The 24,488-nt window shown below is 38.0% G+C and overlaps 2 protein-coding genes across 2 annotated transcripts in view; both read right to left on the bottom strand.

Moving 5' to 3' along the window:
* LOC107555348 (integrin beta-5-like) overlaps positions 1 to 12,603 on the bottom strand; it is a gene marked incomplete at its 5' end in the record, with an annotated part of 30,211 nt that extends 17,608 nt beyond the window's left edge. The window contains 6 exons of the mRNA XM_016238104.1: positions 3,542 to 3,971; positions 8,606 to 8,740; positions 10,022 to 10,111; positions 10,202 to 10,297; positions 11,032 to 11,193; positions 12,433 to 12,603. Coding sequence (XP_016093590.1) covers positions 3,542 to 3,971; positions 8,606 to 8,740; positions 10,022 to 10,111; positions 10,202 to 10,297; positions 11,032 to 11,193; positions 12,433 to 12,603 — 1,084 coding nt within the window. The remainder of the gene's footprint in view (positions 1 to 3,541; positions 3,972 to 8,605; positions 8,741 to 10,021; positions 10,112 to 10,201; positions 10,298 to 11,031; positions 11,194 to 12,432) is intronic.
* A 1,089-nt stretch (positions 12,604 to 13,692) lies between these two features.
* Positions 13,693 to 24,488, bottom strand: part of LOC107555328 (RNA-binding protein 44-like) — a 13,274-nt gene continuing 2,478 nt past the window's right edge. The window contains exons 2-14 of the mRNA XM_016238085.1: positions 20,822 to 20,952; positions 19,803 to 20,743; positions 19,653 to 19,714; positions 18,568 to 18,732; positions 18,295 to 18,460; positions 18,158 to 18,198; positions 16,831 to 16,921; positions 16,642 to 16,717; positions 16,459 to 16,566; positions 16,249 to 16,319; positions 16,085 to 16,158; positions 15,089 to 15,323; positions 13,693 to 14,809 (exon numbers count right to left, since the gene is read on the bottom strand). Of these exons, the coding sequence (XP_016093571.1) occupies positions 14,531 to 14,809; positions 15,089 to 15,323; positions 16,085 to 16,158; positions 16,249 to 16,319; positions 16,459 to 16,566; positions 16,642 to 16,717; positions 16,831 to 16,921; positions 18,158 to 18,198; positions 18,295 to 18,460; positions 18,568 to 18,732; positions 19,653 to 19,714; positions 19,803 to 20,743; positions 20,822 to 20,952 (2,440 nt within the window). The 3' untranslated portion in view covers positions 13,693 to 14,530. The remainder of the gene's footprint in view (positions 14,810 to 15,088; positions 15,324 to 16,084; positions 16,159 to 16,248; positions 16,320 to 16,458; positions 16,567 to 16,641; positions 16,718 to 16,830; positions 16,922 to 18,157; positions 18,199 to 18,294; positions 18,461 to 18,567; positions 18,733 to 19,652; positions 19,715 to 19,802; positions 20,744 to 20,821; positions 20,953 to 24,488) is intronic.

Genomic DNA, 24,488 nt, shown 5'->3' with positions numbered 1-24,488 from the left:
ATGACACATTATGATAGCTGAGCGCAGACTTCTGCTCAAACACAATAAAGGACACACAGAAGTCTTATCTGTGCAGTGTGGCCCTTCTGTAGGAGCCCTTCAGACTGCTATCAGCACGACAAGGCCACACTGATCACATCCAACCCACAAAATACAAACACTTAAATGACAGATTTAGAGAGAAGCACATATAACTTATGTAAAACTAAAAACGGTTATACAATTTCTAATAAAAATTTAATGCACAGCTTTCTGGACAACTTAATTCTGATTGGTCGATCACACCATTCTGCTGTCAAATATTTTAGTCTGATGACTGTGAAACTGTAAAACTGACCAGAAGAAGCTGTAGCAAGCTGATCACCCTGAGCAGTAATGAGGTAAACCTTTGACTGAAGAGGCATGTAAAATTAAAAGTACAAAAATAAAAGTACAAAATAAAACCCATTGTGCACTTTCAATCATATTTATGACACATTATGATAGCTGAGCGCAGACTTCTGCTCAAACACAATAAAGGACACACAGAAGTCTTATCTGTGCAGTGTGGCCCTTCTGTAGGAGCCCTTCAGACTGCTATCAGCACGACAAGGCCACACTGATCACATCCAACCCACAAAATACAAACACTTAAATGACAGATTTAGAGAGAAGCACATATAACTTATGTAAAACTAAAAACGGTTATACAATTTCTAATAAAAATTTCATGCACAGCTTTCTGGACAACTTAATTCTGATTGGTCGATCACACCATTCTGCTGTCAAATATTTTAGTCTGATGACTGTGAAACTGTAAAACTGACCAGAAGAAGCTGTAGCAAGCTGATCACCGGCTCTACATGATCCTTTAAATGTCTCTATATATACAGAAAGTTGCAACTACATTCCAGAATAGGACTTTGATCCTATTCAAGACACTTTGATCCAATGGTCCAGGGTGACCTCTGAATCTTATTCTGGTTTTATTTTGCTACTGTTATTGAAAATGCTGTTTTAAGTAATAGCAGGGTGTGGAGTGTGATACAGAAATAAGGGTACAGCTGAGAAAACCATTTCAATGGCACTTCCATTAAACAGAGAGTTTCAAGAAAAACAAAGCTTTGTTTTAGCTTAAAAGAACAATAATAAGAGTGTTTATGGTCATTTTAAAGTCATGCTTCTCTAAAGTCACCTTGAAAAATAACCACTAATATATACCTGTGATATATGAAATGTGGCTACAAAGAGTTATGCAACACCATCTTCAAACTGCTTATTTTTGCCCTATTGTATAGTACTGAGAAGCCATCAGCCAGTCAGCCTTCAAGAGTCATGACAAGCTCACCAAGCCCAGTGACCCAGTAATAAAGTGGCAGAGGAGGACGCTCCGCCCCCACGGGGCCGTTTAACTTATTCAGCACAGCTTCCTCCTGACCCTTCAACTGGGTCATGTTTATTCACCTTCCTTTATCACAACTATCAACGCTGCACAGCAAACAAGACTATTTCTCCACAAACACAGAAAGGTTCCAACACTCATGTTAAGATTAAGATTAAGATGAAAGTAAATAAAATGCAAGACATGCAGAGACCCTAAACATTGATTATTCTTCTTGAATGTTAAAAAAATATAGTGCTCCTGTGATATATGAAATGTGGCTACAAAGAGTTATGCAACACCATCTTCAAACTGCTTATTTTTGCCCTATTGTATAGTACTGAGAAGCCATCAGCCAGTCAGCCTTCAAGAGTCATGACAAGCTCACCAAGCCCAGTGACCCAGTAATAAAGTGGCAGAGGAGGACGCTCCGCCCCCACGGGGCCGTTTAACTTATTCAGCACAGCTTCCTCCTGACCCTTCAACTGGGTCATGTTTATTCACCTTCCTTTATCACAACTATCAACGCTGCACAGCAAACAAGACTATTTCTCCACAAACACAGAAAGGTTCCAACACTCATGTTAAGATTAAGATTAAGATGAAAGTAAATAAAATGCAAGACATGCAGAGACCCTAAACATTGATTATTCTTCTTGAATGTTAAAAATATAGTGCCGCAGATAAGACTAAACTGCAGCCTTTCAGAATAAATTGCAACTATTAAAATTTTATTTGAATAAATTGTGCAGTCCTATTTTTTTTAATGAAAATTATGAAAAAAGGAGGATCTTGCGCTTGGTTCCATTCACATTTAACACGATTTCAAGTCAATAAAAGAATCCACCAAGTATGTGAACAATGAGGAAGGTCCTGCATGACTGAAATGTCTGTTGATTTTGATATGCACTGAGCACTTTATAAGAATAAAGAAGGTTGCGAATATCTCGGCATGTAATTCTTTTATTTGAATACACAGCAAACAAATGTCAAGAATTGAGTTTCTTTTTGCTCTTTGGCAGATTCTTTTATGAAAATTAACCCTGGTTTTACTACAAATAAACCAAACAAACATTGTTACTAGTTAAACCATGGTAACCACAAATTAACCATGGTTTTGCTACACTAACCACAGTTTAACCACAGAATTTGTAGTAAAACGGTGGTTATACAAAAGGTAATCAATAAACCAAAAAAACCATGGTTACTACACTTACTATAATAAAATCATGGTTAATTTTCATAAGGGTTAGTTTTACGTTATGATCTAATTATTAGCTTTTCACCAACTCACAAATCCCCTACCGTTCCCAAATGTACCCCCTATTTATTAAACCATGCCTTGGAGTAGGTTCATCTCAAGTGTCCTGCCAGTCTGAGAAACCTAAGCACTCTTCTGATAAACAATATCTATAGGACTTCATGAGCACTTCTATCCTAAACACCTTGCAAATCACTAACTACTAAACAAGCTGCTCTCACCAGAGCATGGCCAAATCAAAATGCCACAAAGCATGTTTATGAGGCATTTAACAAGTGAACGAAACCTACGAAACTCTCTCATCAACGTTTGCCTTTTCCCACAGCCATTATTAGCAAGTTTACAAGAATTGTCCCAGTTAATTCACCATGGCAAAGTAGGGCGAATAAGTATAATCACCCAGATTCATTAAGGACTCATTACTGCAGACGAGAAGCGTTTTCCATGGCTGAGATAGCAGGAACAGGACATATTCACGATTCTACCGATGGCATTATTGCTACAGAGGCTCAACAAATGTCCATTTTGTGCTGGGCTGACAGTTTCTGCTGACTAAAGAAAAACAGACCTTTATTACTCATAGACCAGCTATTGTGTGCATGGATAAACAAATGCAGCCTTCTACAAAGCTCTCACTGTGGCATGGCACAGATGCGTCCTATGTGGAGAGGGAGAGATGGGGTGCCAGCCAACTGCTCTTTGGCAAGAACTGATCAAATGCATCGGGCACAAACGTATCATCCTAAAGAGGCCCATGGCAAGCCAAATAAGCCGAATGGTTTGAGACAATGCTGAAAAGCTAGGACATGGCCCATAAACTTCCACATTTTGTACAAAACGACTGAATTCACACAGGTAAAAACGCATTGTGGAACTGAAATGCACTGTGCATTGTAAGCACATAAATCCTTTCACCTTACCTGAGCACAGTATACCCTTATGTCGGGCACAGGAGAAGTCGTCACACTCGCAGAAGGTGCCGTAGATTTTGCCGAACTCTGACTCGTAACACAAACACTGGTTACAGCTGCATTCTCCACGGCCGCTGCACACCTGCTTGCCCTCGGCCTCACGGCAGGCACTGAGCTGCTGGTGGTCGACCTCACCCTCCTCGCACTCGCAGCGGGCCCCCAGGTAGCCGGGCTCACAGCGGCACATCCCACAGCTGTAGGTGCCGGCAGAGTTGCAGCGGCTGCTGTTGGTCTTGGTGTAATATGAGCAGCTGCAATCACAGCGGTAGTCCACAGAGACCTCCAGACGGTCTTTAAAACCAACAGGCCTGATGGTGAAACTCTTCCTGGTGCCTTTCGGAGGACATCCTCGAGCGTCTACAGTTATGTTGAAGGAGACCTGCAAGAAAGGACAGACAACTTACTTTCTTGTATTTAAGACTAAATACACAAATATCCCAAATCAAAGTCTGCATTTCAAGGCAGAATTCGTCGCAGTGGCACTTAGAAGGCTGTCCCATTTCAAAAACTCCTTCAAATGTGGCCTTGAAATGTGTGCTTTGCTTCCTAGGCCAATGAAGGATACAAGGAATGGAAAAAACATTCAAAAAGTGACTAACACTTGACTAAAGTCGACTAATATCTTAACAAGCTGCAAACTTATAGATCCACTTAAAGGGAGATTCACCCAAAAATGAAAATTCTGTCATTAATTACCCTCATGTCGTTCCAAACCCTTTAAAAATGCTTAGTTTGACCCGACGGATACAGACCCAGATTTGGGAAACAGCTACTGAGTGCTACAGGGATGACATATTTTTGAAGTTTGCAAGACCTTGGTTCCCTTGACAAAAAGCCAATAGGATTTTCCATCGGCTTTTGGATTATTGCTGGAAAATTCTGTGACCAACAAAAGTTAATTTTTAAGTAAGTTTGCAAAAGCATGGATATAAACACAACCAGTCTGTAAAAGCAGACTATTTAGTGGATGAGCTTTCGTGCTTGGCGTAATGTTTAATATCCCCAAAAGACACTGTAGTCCCATTTAGCCACTTGTTGGTAACTGCCTTTTTAAGACACATAAAAGCCTTAACACATAAAAAAAAATGTGACTAACACTTGACTAAAGTCGACTAATATCTTAACAAGCTGCAAACTTATAGATCCACTTAAAGGGAGATTCACCCAAAAATGAAAATTCTGTCATTAATTACCCTCATGTCGTTCCAAACCCTTTAAAAATGCTTAGTTTGACCCGACGGATACAGACCCAGATTTGGGAAACAGCTACTGAGTGCTACAGGGATGACATATTTTTGAAGTTTGCAAGACCTTGGTTCCCTTGACAAAAAGCCAATAGGATTTTCCATCGGCTTTTGGATTATTGCTGGAAAATTCTGTGACCAACAAAAGTTAATTTTTAAGTAAGTTTGCAAAAGCATGGATATAAACACAACCAGTCTGTAAAAGCAGACTATTTAGTAGATGAGCTTTCGTGCTTGGCGTAATGTTTAATATCCCCAAAAGACACTGTAGTCCCATTTAGCCACTTGTTGGTAACTGCCTTTTTAAGACACATAAAAGCCTTAACACATAAAAAAAAAAAAATAATCACAAGTGGGGTATTACTGATGTATTTAATGTTGATTAATAAAACATGAAAATATCTTGAGCTTGTGTTAATCACAAACCTTTTAACCAAAACATTATTTTGGGACAACTAAACCAAAGGTTCAAGAATGCAAACTCAGAGGCAAACAGAGGCTTCACTAACCGATGTAGATCATACTTGTCAGATTAATCACAGACCTTCAGACCAGAGTAAAGAGAGACTCCACCCTGATGATGACCACCCAGAGGAAGGAAGTCTAAACATTAGAGGCTTCATCCTTACTAGCCTAGACTTGATCAGCATCAAATAATTTATGGTAAGATGGTGAGATAAAAATTCAAAGCTAATTTCTCAGATTTAGTATTCCACTTGAGATGTGGTTTAAGTGTCTTACAACTGCACTGGATTTATGCAACATGCAGTGCTAAAGAGGATTTATCACTTTATCAATTCTTTTCCCAGAAGTGAGCAAACTTGATGTGCGGATCCTCAGGGGCAGAAAACCCGACACTTTCAAAAACATGTAGCCTGGCTGGCCTTTGATTCAGAATCGCCCAGGGGAGCAGACAAGCCCAACATGCTGTGTCTGAACACTTTGAAGTAGTGTTTCACATCAGTGAGCCCTCCAGACCCAAGAGTTTAAAGCTCAGAGCCAAACACTGGGCCACAGAGGGTCATACTGATGGAGGTAGACTAGAGGCTCACATGTCTTCTTAATCACAATGAAAGTTTAAGGCTGTCGGAGAAGTTATTTGAATGGAAAAGGGGATGCTGTTACTTTGACAGCACTGGTCTCTCTATAGCGAAGTAACAGCCTAAAGAAAACACATACTCAGTGTAAAAATAGAAATGATGGAGAAGAGACTTGACACAAAAGGGAGGCAAGTAAGACAATTCATCAAATATTCAAAATGTCTATTTCTGTACAAGAGTACTTTTTGCTCATGTGGAAAAGGTTCTTGTACTGGCATCCCAACTGTGCATGAAATCATGAATAACTGGTAACCTTTTGGACCTGTCCAACAATCTCAATTCACGTATGAATAGAGTTTTATTTGTTTTTTGGTTTCAATTATGTTCATTCCAATACGCCAATTTGATGCTCAAGAAACATCTCTCATTACTATCAATGTTGAAAACATTTGTGCTGCTAAATATTTTTGTGGAACCCATGTTATTTGTTTTTTTAGGATTTGTGATAAACAAACAAGTAAAAAAAACAACAACTGTAAAATTACATCAAACACAACTTTCACTACATATTATCCAGCATTAACATGCTGCTCCTTAAAGATCATGCTGAAAAACAACACGAAAAAAGTGGTAAAGTAAGGGGTCACAGACAGACAAAAGCGCAGCAAGAAGTATTTCCTCAATGAGGCAATGAGCTGCAGAATTGGATTAAGGAGACATGTGAGTCACGAGTACATGGCAATGGTTAGATGAAGACAGAAAGCATTGGAAAACTCCATTAAAGTCTGTATGGTTGGGCAGAGGAAGAGGTGTGGACATTATATAAAGATGAGCCATCACTGGTCAAAACTGTACATGGCATTTTAATAAAAACAAACCAGATCAAGAGTAGGAAAAACACTGCTAATGTTTTACATTTAGTAATGATCAGACCAGAAATGACTAGATCGATCTGTGTCTTTGCATAAGTTGTTTGTAAGAGACCTAAAGCCTTCAGAGCAGCAGCAAACTAAAGCATTAATCAGAATAGGAGGAGCCTGTTTTAATTTTTTGTCTCTGTTTTAGCATGCAGTAAGCAGAAAATAACATGAAGACAGGCTGCCAGTAGAAAAAAAAAATTAATGTCAAATATTCACACTGCATAGACATAAAACTGGAGTATTTTGCAATAGCAGTTGAGGGATTTTTCAAAACTGAAATAAAACTGAAATAATAAAAATTAGATGAAAAACTGTTGCATTGGCAACTAACTGAAATTAGTTTACATTGAACTGGAAATGGATAAAAACTAGAAATGAATAAAACCTAAAACCAAAATAATACTAAAAACCTAAATAGCGATATTAAAAAACAATAAAAATGATAAAAGCACATATAACAGAATTCCTCAAATTAAAATTAAAATATAAAAAGTTAATGATAAAAAATATAACTGGATTATATCGGATGATACTAAAAATAACACATTGGCATCCTAAACACCCTGTTGGGGTTCATTTTTGTGATACCTGATTGGATGGTAATAATAATTCCTATTTAAAAAAAAATATATATATATAGTAATAGGTAAGAATTACATCAAATGTATCAAAAAATATGACTATTACTACTAACAACTAATACTAATTGAACACTTATTGCTGTATCTAAAATATATTGCTATATCAGTAAATCTGTAGTTGTGCTCCTGACTGTACACCTCCCATTTCATAGTGTTCTTGCATTTGCACAACAGCGAGTAGAGCTTTATAAATCCATGGCAAACAAAGTCTATCCAAAAGTAAACTGATGTTTCCTGGGACACCAGCCAGCATAATATAGGATTAGAAGAATGTGTTATGTATGGACATTTTAGTAGTCTCTAGGGGCTTGAATCTACTTCTGTGAAAGGAATCTAAGCTTAACTTTAGAAGCTGGGCTACCGCCTCTGTATCTAAAGCCTGTGTTTTTCACCCAGAAAGAGCCCGTCGCCATTGTGCGAGCCCATTGAAATGCAGCAGCAGACTCCTCAGAGAGTTCGGCGGAGGACCGTAAGTGACACATTGGATTCTGTTTGGGTTTTGCTCCACTTTCTAAAGGCATGATTGGCACTTGGGCACGGTGTGACAAATTTCCCTCGTGGATGAGACAAAAAGGCCCTGGGTCTATTGGAGCGGCCAGAAAAAATTGGGTTGCTCCATTCAGAGAGGGTATTCAGCTCTACCCCTCCGCTTTCCCTCACGATCCTTCTCTACATTCAATTACGCAGAATGGGAATGGTACAGGCAAGAGTGGAGAACTCTTGCTTGAATCCAAGGGTCAGATCACTGCATGGTGACATGTACCAAGTAGTCCTATAGAAGTTTTACAATGTCAGTTTAACCAAGAATGTATGGGAGATCTAACAACTTCAATCCACACCATGTGAACACTGTAAAGCGAAAACATTATAAAGTAACCGTTAATACAAGCACTGTTAGATACAACTTGTGTGCTTGATGCTATGAATCTGTCATCTGCATTTTATGATACGGTAATATTTAGTTCCCTAAATCCTAAAGAGGGCTCTCTTAACTATTTTGCACCAAACAGAGTGCAAGTCTGTTGTGGCTGATACAGCATAATGACGTGTGAGTGCAGACCATGGTATACCATTCAAACCTTACATGTTATCGTTGAGTAAATAACGTACTACCAATAAGTTGGTGTAAAAGGCACAGGCAATATTTCATAAAGTATAAAGCACTAACAGTGTCACCGATTTTGACGTCAGCACACTTGCGGAGACCAGTCAGGGGCTGGCCGTCTTGGCAGGTGGCGGTGAAGGCCAGACTGAGATCTTCAGGATGGTCCCATACGCTCAGCTCAACCTTTGACCTGATGTTCTACATTAAAAGAAAAACAAAAACAAAATCATTCACAAAACACAAAAGCATCTACCATTCACTAGTTACAATTTCAATGATAATGGAGAAAATCACATACTTGGTTTCTATAATGCTCTAGCACCAAAAAATAAAACAACAAACATTCAATCATATTCTTGGCCAGCATACTACCACTCAAAACAACACCAAAATAGATCATATCCGTGACAGTAATCATAGCCTTTGGTACTTTGGCATATTTTGGTGTAAACTGAAAGTCAGGAGAGATAGGTAACTGGATCAACAAAAAAACCCTGGCTTGATATTTGGTCAGTGTTTGTGACCAGTTATAAACGGATTATTGAATTTCTATTCATATCGTAACATCATTAATTTTTTTTATTAAGCTGTCGTACGACGTGGTTTCCCATGGTGCTTAATTGTGTTTGCAAGACCTCAAGGCAGATATCCAGTGGATCTACTCTACTGTACAAAAGTTTAGGGTTAGTAAGGCTACTACTGATACAAGTTCATAAGAACAGCATTTATCTGAAGTAGAAATATTTGGCAACATTATAAAATGTCTTTATTGTCATTTTTGATCATTTTAATGTGTCCTTGCAGAATAAAAATATTCAATTCTTTCAAAAAATTAAATAAATAATAATAATATACTCCAAACTTTTTTGAAGTTTGTGTTATTCATATGAATTTACTTTTTATTTTAAATTAAGTTGATATAAAAATGCATGTGCAAAAGTGTCCTCCGCCCAAAAAAAATCTTCATTAGACAAAAATACCAGACTACAAAGATTACTGAACCAAGGCAAACACATCAAAAGTTCTTCACTAACAAAAACAGTAAATTCCTTATCTTATGTAATCATGTGATCACGCAGTGAAGACAGCAAAAGAGCAAAGCTTTCCTAAAATCACACTCCACAACATCATCTGTTCCTAATTCAATTCCTAACCATTTATTAGCTGAAAATAATCAGGGTAATCAGTTTGGTTGCCAGTTAAACTGGAGTCAATTTGTACACTTTATATAGTACTGTGCTGTGACTGCCTGACCCTGAAGTGTGTTTACCACATTCCCTAAAAATGAACAGTGCGTTCATAATGGGCTGTCACTATATATCACAGCTTCAACCTTGAACCATAAAATACACATACTACACACTTTACAGGGAACAAAAGCATGAAGGGATCAGCCTTGGGGTCAACAAGAGCCCATTTTCTTTTATGTGCACTGTAAAAATCCACCCACAGTACAAGATGGTAATAAGAACAACTTACATTGTATGCATTCACAATTAGCTGAATAATGTTTTTGGAGTCTTGGTCCAAAATTTCCACCGTAGTCCCAGGGATCAATGCTGTGAGATTCTACGGGTAAAAAGACATTGAGAAAACATTAAACACAAAACAAAAACAGCCCAACGTCGATCAAAATAGCTTATGATGAATGAAAGATACCTTGTAAAGAACATAGTGTCTTTTGGTCACAGCAAAGATGAGGAAAATATTGTTTTCAGCCAGTTTCTCTCCAAGTAGAGCGAGTGAAGGGTAGTCCTGTGGAGAGATGTCCATATATCAGTAAGATGCATTTATTCAATCCCTCACTTCCTGCAGCACTCTTTCTGTTGGGACGTTTGCAAAAGGAAGTCATCGCTCCTCTGATTCCCCTCCATGGTTTCCGTTATCCTTTCCACCCATTTCCTCTGTATTCAGCTTCAGGCGTCCTCTGCTACTGACCTGCCTGAGAATCCAGGGAGTTTGTGCTCAATCTCTTTAATGAATGATCAGTGATGTGTTAAGCACATTTGAGTAATGTTTTCTACAGAACAAGATGGATGCAGAAATATTAAATCCTAGTTTGCTCTCTCTCTCACAAAACACTCAGCTGCTTTGGATGAAACCCAAACTGCACAGAGCCAATAGACAATTTTGACATAGATGAGGGGAAAAATGCATTTGAGTTATGAATATACAAGAGACATCAACTGGTCAAAAGAGAAGGAAACAAGTGCACAAAGCCTTCCCAATAAAACCTAAAAGGTTTCTCAATACGGTTCAGAAAACAGAAACCTGCTGGGGTTTAAGATTTTCAGACAATCACTATATGTTAATCTCAAGCAATTATGGACGATGGCAGTTGAGGACAAGCAATTAGGCATAAAGTGTGTTTACAATAAAACAATCTAATCTCATACAGACAGTCAGTTCATTTACCCAAATGTGTCTCCACATAAACTGGATGAACATTTGTTTGGTTCAAATGATGCTTTGCAGTATAAAAGCTTTACCATCATGTTTGCAGCACTATACTCGTTCTTGTCGTTCAGGTGACACTGTCCATCGTGAGGATGCACTAGTCCACCGAGCTTGCCGTCCAAAGCCAAGTGAGGGACGTCATCGGTGGCAAACACCAAGAGATGATAGGCCTCCTTCCTCCAGCCAATCTTCTCCTGCCACAATGAGATTAAACTTTCATTTATGCCAGCCTATATCTTTTCATATCTCTGGTCACACTTTATTTTAAGGTCCAATTTTTGCCATTAACAAGCAATTAACTATGATTTTCAGCTCAATAAACTCCTAATTTGCTGCTTATTAATAGTAAGGAGGAGTTGTTAAGTTTTGGTATTGGGTAGGATTAGGGATGTAGAATATGGTCTTTATAAGTACTAATAAACAGCCAATAGGTTAACATACAATAGACATGCTAATAAGCAACTAGTTAATAGTGAGAATTGGTCCCTGCACTAAAGTGTTACCATCTCTATACCATGTTCATATTAAATTGTTTCTGTATAGTTGATGGATCAGTTAAATTATATTACAGAGTTGTCTCATATGGATATGCATTCACATATGGAGAGTTTTTCCAAATAAAACAAATTTATGATCACTTTTAAGAAATAGATTTGTTTAAAAATATAAAGTTAAAGTAGCAGTATAAATTAGTAGCCTACATGAAATAGAACTGTAAAGCAATTTGGTCATTCTATTTTTTTTTATGCATGCACCTTTTATAACCAAACATTAATTAAGAGACTAAACGGAATATATACTTATATTACATTTGTGTCACAACACAGAACCATTTTAAATATACTTAAAAAATACAAATAAAAAAAAAATGCAGGCAAAAAGGTGGCCAGTACGGTTTCAATCATTGATGCATATATATTTTACCTAAAATCTAGATACAAAAAGTCCACTAACTACTCAAATATCAGACATCATGCTGACTAACATTTTAGATGGCTGAATATTTAAAAACAGGATGTTCAAGCAATTCTGAAAAAATGAGAAACACATGGCAAATTCAACACACAAGTTCTGACTAGTCTCACTAACAAGAACGAGCACTGATTAACACATACTGTACAGTGAATAAATGGGCAAGGCTCTCCTCTCTAATTCAGTGTAAACCACACAGTCTCTTTCTCTCATGCATGCTGTATTTGTGCCTTTCATGCCCAAGCAAATATTTTTACAGCCTATGATGTCATGCTATATTAGTGTGTCTCTTTTAGGACTCAGACACCTGTATCTGTTCTGATAAAGCTCAGATAGCACAGCACAAAAACAAGACATTTTCTCAATTGCTGGACAGGCTTTCTGTCTCTATTGAGAGTTGAAGGAGTCAAAGAAGCTTAGTGATGAAGCAGCAAAATGACCTGTCTTTACTGACTGCTTACCTTGCAAACGGCAGCCTGCAGAATGGCATCAAACCCCCCCTCTGGTGCGTCCCTGTTCCGCGAAACCATCTGCTTCTGCACTTCTTCATTGAAACGGTCAACCTTGTCCGTAAGAGATAAGAGGTGACGGAAGCCAAACATAGGGACGCAGTTTGGGAACAACTTATATCTGGAACAAGAGAAAAATGAGAGAAATCAGAAGCTTAAAAAGCAATACTGAAATCATACATTAAATTAATGATAGTGTTTTTGATATTATATTATTATAAATATCTATTTTTACATTTAAATATACATGATATTATTCCTTTTAAAACCAACCAAATATTTATAGTTTTATTTTTTAATTATACACATTAAAAACAATTTAATTTAAATACCAGCACCAAAAAAAACCTTACAATTTTCATTAAAGTTTTTTTTAATACATTTTAATTTAATTGATTTAAATATGCATGATATTAGCATGTGCAAAAAGTCTAATATTAAACAGCATTTTATATGCAAATGGTATAGTACAAGTTCTGTATAAAATATTGTTTTTAATTAGTTGAATTACTTCATGAAATATAGTCAGATAATAAACTATTTATAATTGTAAAATATTATTTTTGAAAGGGTAGAGTACATGCACTTGTTGTAGAATATAGTATATGCCTTGTCATTTATCTGTATGAAATCTGTTGTTATTTCCACATTATTCCTTACAAAATCAAAAGCCCGTTCAACGTCAAAAATGTTTTTTTTTTTTTGTCCAATTGCATAAAAAAAGTTTCTATGATAAATGTCCGTTTCTTATATCGTGAGTGGCTGAGATCTTTGTGTCCATCCTCTCCACATCACAGCGGCACACACGACTGAAGTCAGAGTCGATACCGCAACTCTGAACAATAATCCACATTCGAAGTTATTGTTACTGTCGCACTCTGTCTGAGGTCCACTGCAATAATTCCCCATTGACTGCATCCATACTGAGCTTCAAAACTTCATTCACAAATACATTTTAAACTTTGTAAACACTGTTTTACTCATTATCCGGTTGTTTTCAGCGTGGAAGTTCAATAGAGTGCCTGCCGCGTCCCTCACGTTACTCTAGACTCCGCCCATGGGAGAAGAGACTGGACGTTTTTCCCAATCAGTTTGTCCAACAAGTTCCGCCCTCCTGCGCTGGGATTGGCTAGTAGGGTGACTTCAAACCATGCACTGATTGGACAGTAAACAAGTCATTCAAATGTCCTTGCCAATAAAAGAAAATAGCAATCAGACGAAGGGCGGGGCTAGTCAGAATATGAGGGGAGAAAGTATTGTCGATTAGGACGAAGCAGTTGAAAGGACATTTAACCCTTTAATTAGTTGACCTTAGTAACCAATAAAGGTATTTTATGGACAGAACAATCATATTTTGCTCTAAAATATAAATCAGTTTCTCACATAAAACTGTCAAATTACATTAAAATGGTTGCATGCCGTTTCTTCTCTTAAAAGTAGATTTAGAGCATTTTATGAATGTTTTTAATGTCAGTAGTACATTAAACATCTAAGTCCTTTAAGATCTGGCTTGGAAATTTCATCCAGCGCAGTCAGCAGTCATGTGACCATCACTAATTACATCCCCACCTGTTCCACAGAAAAAACTGTGGAGAACCCATTAGGTGCCTCCAAGAATAGAAAGTGGTTCTAGTTTTACCTGGGTTGACAGGAGTGATAAAAAGGGTCCCTCCACCACAGACCATTTTTACAACTGCAAAAAAATAAAACTGGTCACATGACTTGAAATGCTCTGAAATTTGCAGCGCTACACTGTCTGGGCTTGCACTCATCAAATCATTATAGGAAACACAGGAAAACAGTTTTATTCAGGAAACACAAGGAAACTTCTATATGCACAGCATAACTGATAACAGCAGAGATGAAAACCTGAAATGAATGAACAAATAACTCCATTTCCAGGCGAAAGAAATACTCTGATTAATGAATTACAACGGCTGTAGATAACATTAGTTAGCTGAAAAAAAACTGAACTGACAACTGAAATCCAGTCATACTAGTCAGGGAACTATTTATAAAGGCCTTTATCGCTGCTTATAACAGCACTAACTCAAATATATGTCGGAGTTGAGGCCTGTGTTAGAAGCTCAGAGGTCATATCCACTATAGATTTTAAAGGAAGCCCACTGAGGAAGCCCTGATGCTTGGCCCGCAGTTCCAGCAGGGCATCTACGATCCTCTGGCGGCCTACATTTGGGTGGCACTCTGACAGCCGGGCCATGATTGTGTCAAAGCTTCCCATGGTGGCGTAGTGCTGTGGCACACAGGTGCCAGAGGCTGTAGGCGAGTTGCAGACATTGGTTAATCTGTCCACACTACAGCGCGGCCCCTGAGTCAAAAACATAACATCTTAAGGGTTTGGAAAAAAAAAAATATATATATATATATATATATATATATATATACACATATACACACACACACAATTTAAAATAAGAATAATACATTAGCTAATTAGCTATTATAATTAATGTTAGCTCATAATAATAATATTATTATTATTATAATTATTATACACACACAATTGTATTTCAAAGTACTAGTGATAGAAAATTAAGTAGTTTTGGACACAGCAAGCTTTCTAAAAAGTCTTTCACGTCATACTTACTCCAGGTGATGAAGTGTAGGTTACACCCTTCGTTCCCAGTCCATCCCCAGCAGCAGCAGCTTCTTTATGGGGTTTTGAGGTGCTGTGGGGCGGATCACTGATCAGTTTAGGATCAGCTGAGGTAGGCCCGCGGAGTTGCACCACCTGGACAGTGTGGCCTTGGAGGGAGCACCCGTGTAGATCTTTAACTGCTGCCTTGGCATCGCTGGGGCTCTTGAGATAAACAATAGCTGCCCTACATAAGCACAGACAAGAGTGCATTTCATTAATGATAATCTCTAATAATGCGTTAACACCCAGAACTACTGCATTCAGCATTACTACAAAATCTCTAAAGATTAATATAAAAAATAAACACTATCTTTAAACATGCTACTACTGCCAGTTTGTACCATCACAATTTGGGTGCGGAGCTGTAGGCTCTTGACTGTTGCTGTACTGGTACAATGATTAGGCAAAATGAGTAATCATACTCAATCAAGTCATAATCAAGTTCAGCAAGGTTTTCCTGTTTATGAAACTATTTTAGTCCATGGTTATTTACGCTCTAATACTTAAAGCTGCAGTCCGTAACTTTGTGTTTTTAAAAAAAAAATTGATAATTTATATAATAAGAGAGTACACCATGAATCCATTTTCCAAACCGTGTTTTTGGCTTGTCCTGAATCACTATTTTAGATTGGTTCGGATAGGTAACGCTGCGGAGTAAACATAAACAGAGAAGTAGCTCCGGCTACAATGTTCTTCCGCAAGACGCACGCAGTTCTGTTTATGAACCGCTAGAGCGCCAAAAGTTACGGACTGCAGCTTTAACTTTAGAGGTTTGCTATTTACGGAGATTGATATTAGTGTCTAGGAAAAGTGTAATGCAGTAAATACCATTTTATTTGAAAACAAACTCCAAAATTCTGAAGTGATAGTGTTGATAAATATTTTATACCTTAAATTGAACCAGTGGTTAAACTCAGTGTTTGAGCATACACGGGAAACGCTTACCTCATATTGTTGCTGAAAGTGGAGATGCAGACATTGGTGGCATTGTACTTCTCAAACCAAAGCAGCACTTCATGCTACAGAAAATAGAACATTTAGTGATGGCTGCTGCCTCCTAGAGGCCATAATTAACTTCACTGAAAACTTCACATTTGTATGCATTCAACCTCAGCGATATTGCCAGGCAAGCTTGTAATGCACAAGAGGGAACTGTGGTTTGATTCATCTTCATCAGACCCTGTGAAAGAGTAGCAAACATTAGACAGTCAACTAAATCCATCAGCCAACAGCAACAGGTGCTTTCATAAACAGTATTTCAGCTTCACAAGCATACTTTTACGCTTATATAACAGCAGTTTTTAATTTGTAGTCCATACTTTCTTTCCTTTCATTCAGTTCCTCCATTTTTCCATCTTGATTTGGAGACCCAAGTTCCTCTTCTGCATCAAACCAAGCCTCGCTGCTATTCGGATCTTTGATGACACCTACCATAACATGCATATAAAACACTGCTGAAAAATGATTCCAGTTTATTTCTTTCTTCAATCGGAGATTCATACCAGGGTTCTTCTCAGCGGAAGCTCCCGGCTGCTTGGGTAAAAAGATCAGAGCTTTATCTTGCTTGTTGCCGTCATCCTATTCAGAAAGGACAAATAGTGGCCATTTTAAATATAACAGACTCATATTTCAGGTACAACTGTTGATTCATCACAATTTAATCAAATAAATAATAGCAGTGACTGAACTACCAAAGCAGCTTCAGTGTCCTGGCAAACTTCAGTGCTCAGTGCGCTCATCTCTTCACTTTCTTCATCCACTCTGTGACCACTTGCAATGGTGCTATACATAACGATATAATACTTTGAACTTCTGAACATGTACAAGGCCATACACAAACATTACCCATCAAACAGCAAAATTCAGTATATATATATATATATATATAGTGTGACGAAACAGGGCTCAGGCAGACTAAGATTATATTATGAGGGGAAAAGGTACAATAAAACCGTGTACAGGACAGAAACTGTGTTTTCATATTTATTCATCTATACTACTGTTCCAAAATTTGGGGCTGTGAGATTTGTAATGTTCTTGAAAGAAGTGTCTTATGCTCACCAAAGCTGCATTTATTTGAACAAAATATACAGCAAAACTTAAATTTAAACCAGCTGTTTTCTATTTAAATATATTTTAAAATGTAATTTATTCCTGTGACGCAAAGCTGTATTTTCAGCATCATTACTCCAGTCCTCAGTGTCACATGATCCTTTAGAAATCATACTAATATGCTGATTTTGTGCTGGAGAAACATTTCTTATCAGTGTTGAAAACCATTTTATCAGCATTCTTTGATGAATAGACAGTTCAAAAGAACAGCATTTATAGCAATCTTTTGATTCTAAATGTCATTACTGACACTTTTAATTAATTTAATGCATCCTTGCGGAATAAAAGTAGCAATTTACAAAACATTATAATAATAATAATAATAATAATAATAATAATAATAATAATATGTATACTTGTTTGCAGATATTTCCAGGAGGTTTTGATTTGACTGAACCACTGTCACCCTCTAGTGTCCTGGCTGTGAAGTGCAATGTGGCAGCACAATGTTCAAGGTTTCCAATTATGATTTCTTCGACATCTCCAACAATACAGTGGTGGCCAAAATTATTAGAACACTAGTATTTTCACCAGCTAAAATGTAGGTTTCTTGAAGCATCTTGGAGACATTGCCACAGTTCTTCTGGATTTAGTCTGTCTCAGTTTGTTCGGTTTCTTCATGAAAGATCAGAGATCAGATCTCTGTGTGGAGCACTGGCTGTTGTCAAAAATCTCTCTGGATTATTACAATTAATGGCAAAATTAATGTTTGGAAATCTAAACTTATATTTCCTACTGACAAACTACAGCAAAAGATAGAAATAACTGACTTAAAACCATTTTTTAGCTGGTGTAAATAATAGTGTTATAATAATTTTGGTCACCACTGTAACTCATATCAGGGATATAGTGTCTGTGAAAAGGTTACTTTCAAGGATTTTTATTTGAAAAATCATGAACACCTACCTTCCCGGACAATCAAATGAGTTTAAATGGGCCTCAAGCACCTGAAATGACAGCTCATTACCAACTACGGTATTATATATACATCTCTCATGTATGATACATTTCCAAATTTTTAACAATTCCAGATTTTGTCATACCGATGCTGGGCTGTAGTTTGACCTTGTAGTTATCTTTTCAGAGTCTACTGACAGGGGCTTAAGGTTATCCAGAGGAGTGCCTGCTAGAATCTGTTTCCTCATCTCATGGTAATCTTTCTGTAGTGTATTCAGTGTTTCTGCTATGCAGTCTGGCAGGCCCTCGGTCCTAAGGAACATACAAAAAATAGCTGACCTCAAAGGTTAGGATAGAATACCTTAATAGAAAAGTATTGAATTGTCATAATACAAATCCTTCCGTGAGCCATCTCTTACCCCCAAAGAGCACTTTCACCCAGTGGGGAGGTGAAGTATCGTCTCCAGCAGTGCTGCTGACACATGACAAACTGAAGAGCGAGAAGACGCAGTTCTGCTCTTCTCACTCGCTGGGCACAGTCACATCCACAAACTCTCCTGCAGTGGTCACCACCAGGACTAGGGCTGAGAAGAACATGACATGATCCTTCTAGGCATTTTAAAATACATTACTTCAGTGAAACCACACCAAATGATTTGATGCAGAACAGTGATGAAGACTGAAGCACTGTTTTACCAAGATAATAACTGTAATAAAAAGCTGTCTTCCTCAAGGGGGTGCTTGATGTCTCAGAAAGCAGAATTCTAAAGATCTTACTGAAGACATTTTTACACTTCAAAGTAGAATCTTCCTAACTTTCAAGGATGTGTACCTTATGTACAAATGGAAATCCTATACAGCAATCTCTATATAATCTCTAATTAATAAAAAAAGTAACATTAACCACAACAGCGCTCTGAACACACTTAAGCAGCTTGTTACAGTAATTTGGACATTTTACACTTGAAAAATGACACTGAGAAACATTAATAACTATGGAATGAGAAAAAAAAAAACTAAATCAAAATAATTTAAACATTGATCAACACACATGCATAAAGCACATCAAAAATGGTAAATGGCAAATCAGATGCACTTGCTTGATGCACGAGCACCAATGAGGTTTGTTCTTGTGTGTCAAGCAAGAAACGGAAACTCAGCTTTTATGATATTCCATGAACTCCATGTATTGTGCATTGATCAAAGTGACAAAAAGGCTAAATTAAATCTGTTCATCATATAAACTGATTGCGTCTCGTCAGAATTGGTTTAAATTGCTCAATTCAAATTGATTCCGTTTACAGTCTTCATGAACTTTAAGTGTCAAAGTTTTGGTGGAATGCACTTTCAAATGAAGCTCAGAAATCGTCCTCAGAAAGTTTCATTAAAAGTATCTTGGTTTGCGTTTAGAAGATGAACAAAAGTCTTATGGCTTTGGAATGAGATGAGAGTGAGTAAATGACCAGTTTCATTTTTTGGTAAACTAACATGTTCAGCAAATTACCTTGCCTTTCTGCTCTTCAGTTGTTTCAGCTCATTCGTTGTCTCCTTTAGCTTTATGAATTCCTAGGAGTAAATAATGAGCGCGTTATACACAGCTCATTTGAAAAGAAGAAATTACAACTCCAACCATACCATTTAGAAATTAAGATACCTCTGTGAGCACATCTAAATCAGACATGCAGACTTCAGTAATGGTGTTCTTTTCAGATGTGGCTATTTGCACAGTCTGTGTATCTTTCTCATGGCTGCCTGCTAGCAGGTCTGTGTCAGTGGCAACATTTTTCAGTTGGAAGATCTGATCAACCTCTGTTGCACATGTAGATGTGAAACAGGCTCTGAAATCACCACAGGCATCTATTATTTGGTCCACAGAAACTGAAGCACCACATTTGGATTTCAGTGAAGGTCCCACATTGATCTCCACAATTTGTTGCTCATATACCGAGTCATGCTTCTTTCTTACGTCTTCTTGATGGTCTCCTGACTCAAAAGAATTGCCAAAGCAAGAGAAACAGTCAGTAGAGTTCACAGCAGTGGCCATGGTGGCATTTGACGGTTCATCTGATAGTTCTGTACTGCCTTTGGTGGCCATGACTGAATCATTGTAGGCTGCGTCCGTACTCCGGGTGCCATCGCTCCATGTGGAATGGTCTAAGCTGGTGTTACTGAAACTGTAGTATTCTGGCATCGCTTCCTGATCCAGATTATGGTAATCTGCTTCTTCCACTTGTACATAAGATTGGTCTTGGTAATTTTGAGTATAGTCATTCCTCTGAACCCGACTCTGCATATCCAGCTCCATATCGAGGGAGAAATTCGCCTGGGTTGTTGTGTCCTTAAAGTGTTTGGTGTCCTCCCTGTTCTCTACTTCCTCCCACAACTTAGACAGGCACTGGGCATGGGGACACATTCCTTTACTGTATGAAGGAGGATGTGCAGCACGGTCTCCATAATCATGGCTCTGCGTGCATCTTGTTTTCTGAGTATTAAGGGTGCTCTGCGTGCAACCAACAGTTGCGTCATTTTGGGCAGTTAAGACGTTCAGCTCTTCTTTCACACTGTTTGGTAGCAGCTCAAGTTGTTTCTCATTCTCTGAACAAGAAAGCAATAATCAGTATTCTAGCTCCTATTGAGGTCTCAAAAGTCTATGGCAGGACTATAACATCTCACCTGACACACAGACTTTGCCTTCTGAAATCTCAATGCGAAAGCCACAACATCTGCACTTCTTGGAACCAAATGAACAACTGGTTCCACAATTTTGACACTGGGATGCACCATAAAACGATGGGTGCCTTGACCTTTAAAACACACACACACACACACGCGCATGCATATATATTTCCGCTTTCAACTTTTGAGAGCAACCACATCTCAAAATCAAACAGCCAATGCATAGAACTCTTCAGTCCCCACCCTTCATTTTCTAAATATAAAATTATTAGTCAATAATTGTGCTGCTCATTTCCCCTATTTTTACATTTACAATACATTTGTCATCATTTATCACTCAAAGTTAAAGGGATAGTTCACCCAAAAATGACAATTAGCCCATTAATTACTCACCCTCAAGTCATCCTAGGTGTATATGACTTTCTTCTTTCAGACGAATCCAGTCGGAGTTATATTAAAAATTGTCTTTGATCTTTCAAGCTGTTTCATGGCACTCAGCAGGTGTTGCATGCATCAGTTCAAAAGCACTTAATTAAATTCCATAAATTTTTTTGTAAAAAAGTGTCTCACACGGCTCCAGAGGGTGAACAAAGGCCTTCTGTAGCGAATCGATGCGTTTTTGTTAGAAAAATATCCATATTCAAAACGTAATAATCACTTTAATGTAGCTTGCGCTCACTGTTGTACACGGAAGCAGTTCCGGGGGAATGACGTATAAGGTCAGCCTTGCGCATGCACCGCTCAGAATCTTTTAATTAAGGTTCTGTCCTCTGCTGTTAAACATAGGAACCATCCAAGCAACTTTGGATCTGTGAGCTCCAGATATTCATTGGCCAAGACAAGCTCGAACAGTGACCTACAATACAAGATGCACAGATGTCTCCCTCAAAGTAACAAGGCGCAGTGGTCATTCAAATGATACGGATTCAAAGTTCAGTGCTTAAAATGTTCATCTTATGCAAGCACACTGATTTGTATGAATAAAATATTTTCATTTTTCAGATTTCAATATTAAAACAAAAATTGATTGGACGGAAGATACCCTGATTTGTTATATAACCAAATATGGCTTTATAAAATGAGCATAGGTGATTCCTAGTGTGCAGAGCCTGGTGGTTATAGCGTGTAAATGCAGTTATTAATATGGCCACTAGAGAGAACACAAACCTCGATGAATGAACCCGCTTCATTGGATTGGGTTTATAATAAGCAGGAAAAGCCTATCTTACTCTTAACTAGTTATTGAAAAAAGAAAAAAGAAAAGAAAGACACGCCTTTCCCGGTGCTTTTTTTAACATTCAAATTCATTTTAAGAATAACTGCTTAAGTTATTATATCATAGATAATTATATTATGGTAAATTATAACATTAAACGAATTACTTAATCAATTAAAGTAAATTAAAAGATCAATGTCTAAATATAGAAGGTCAAGCTCTGAGTGCCAGGAATTGCCTCGTCGGAAATAAAGTTCATTAATTAGAGCATGTATTTTAATCACAGTTAATTTAATCTCTGTCTGTGTCTCAGCAGGTGGACAGTTGCTTACATGGCAAAATAAACAGTAGTGAGTTAGATCATGTCACATCTGAAGCTCTTTCTTGCTTTGTTGTACTAAAAGACGTACCCTAAGCAAATGGTATGCATTAGCTGTCGTTCTGCTAAGTGAAATCAATACTTCACTAAAACAGTCATTAGCAGACCACAGTGCAAAATATATGTTAATGGAACTAGCCATTAACTTCTTTGCATGAATGTATAAATTGCTTATAGTGTTCTTCTCTATTGCATTAGTCAGTTATAGACTACAGCATGAAGTTGGCTGGAAATAAAATGGTTGTGTTGACTGCAGGGTTATTTACAGGGAAGTAGGTGGGTTCAAAGGTTAAGTGCTTTTCTAGAGCAGAGGGGGGAAGGCATGTTGCCACGGAGATCTAACATCAGCCTCAATCTGGAGCATCTCTGTTTTCAGTTTTTCCTGGATGAAATTCATCAAGACAGAGTGCAATTATGAATTCAGTCTAAGTGTGAGAATGAAAAGATAAGGAAAATGCTTAAAGTATAAATGCACTGTGTTGTGCAAACAGTATACATCTTATAAATGGGTTTGGATGAATAATTGAGGCTGTGGATGTTATGACATAAGTGCAAGATATAGTATCACATATGCTGCTCACCCATCCATACAAAGTTATTAAATAATCATAGATGGGAGGCCTACAGCATGACCATATGAGCAGACACACATTAGCTAACCATCTAAAGCCCTGATGAAAGGGCAGTGGGAAAGCCCTGGGACAGCAAAAGGCCTTTAACTGAATAAAGACTGATCGATAGAGAATAGAGTTTCAGATTCAGTGCAAGAAAGCAATTGCCAGCCCATTATCTAAAACAGCCTTTATAGTTCTCACATATGAACAGAATAATATATATAACATAAGGTATATAAATAATTAATTATATATATATATATACACACATTTTGTAACTGACTCAGCAAGGATGCATTAAATTGATCAAAAGTAAAGCAGTAAAGACTTTTATATTGTATGTATGTGTGTATATATACACTGAACAAAGTTATAAACGCAACACTTGTTTTTGCCCCCATTTTTCATGAGCTGAACTCAAAGATCTAAGACTTTTTCTATGTACACAAAAGGCCTATTTCTCTCAAATATTGTTCACAAATCTGTCTAAATCTGTGTTAGTGAGCACTTCTCCTTTGCCGAGATAATCCATCCACCTCACAGGTGTGGCATATCAAGATGCTGATTAGACAGTATGATTATTGCACAGGTGTGCCTTAGGCTGGCCACAATAAAAGGCTACTCTAAAATGTGAAGTTTTACTGTATTGGGGGTCCGAACCACCATTTGCCTCACGCAGTGCAACACATCTCCTTCGCATAGAGTTGATCAGGTTGTTGATTGTGGCCTGTGGAATGTTGGTCCACTCCTCTTCAATGGCTGTGCGAAGTTGCTGGATATTGGCAGCAACTGGAACATGAACTCTGCATTCAAAATGCCATCAATAAAATGCACCTGTGTTCGTTGTCCATAACTTTTGCCTGCCCATACCATAACCCCACTGCTACCATGGGCCACTCGATCCACAACGTTGACATCAGCAAACCGCTCACCCACACGATGCCATACACGCTGTCTGCCATCTGCCCTGTACAGTGAAAACCGGGATTCATCAGTGAAGAGAACACCTCTCCAAAGCGCCAGACGCCATCGAATGTGAGTGTAACAAAGTTCGTAGTCACAGGAAGAAGGAGGCGGGAACCGGCGAACATTTAAAGACTTTAATAAAATAAACAAACACAAAATTAAAGTAAAGCGGCAGCCCCTCGCGGACGACTGCCACACACAAAACACAAAATAAAATCCAGGCCTGATCCTCTCTCCTCTTTCACTGTCTTATCTCCTCCTTTTATCCTTCCGGAGCTCCTCCATGGGACTCGAGACCGGTGAGTGGTGCAGGTGTCACTCATTATCAATTACTCCACCGGAGTAAATTGATATCTCGGCCCCGCCCCCACTTGTCATAGTGAGCATTTGCCAACTCAAGTCGATTACGACGACGAACTGCAGTCAGGTCGAGACCCCGATGAGGACGACGAGCATGCAGATGAGCTTCCCTGAGACGGTTTCTGACAG

The sequence above is a fragment of the Sinocyclocheilus grahami genome, unplaced genomic scaffold (assembly GCF_001515645.1).
Source record: "Sinocyclocheilus grahami isolate Dianchi unplaced genomic scaffold, SAMN03320097.WGS_v1.1 scaffold532.1, whole genome shotgun sequence".
Lineage (NCBI taxonomy): Eukaryota > Metazoa > Chordata > Actinopteri > Cypriniformes > Cyprinidae > Sinocyclocheilus > Sinocyclocheilus grahami.
The sequence above is the reverse complement of the archived record's forward strand: the minus strand, read 5'-3'. Positions and strand labels throughout refer to the sequence as shown.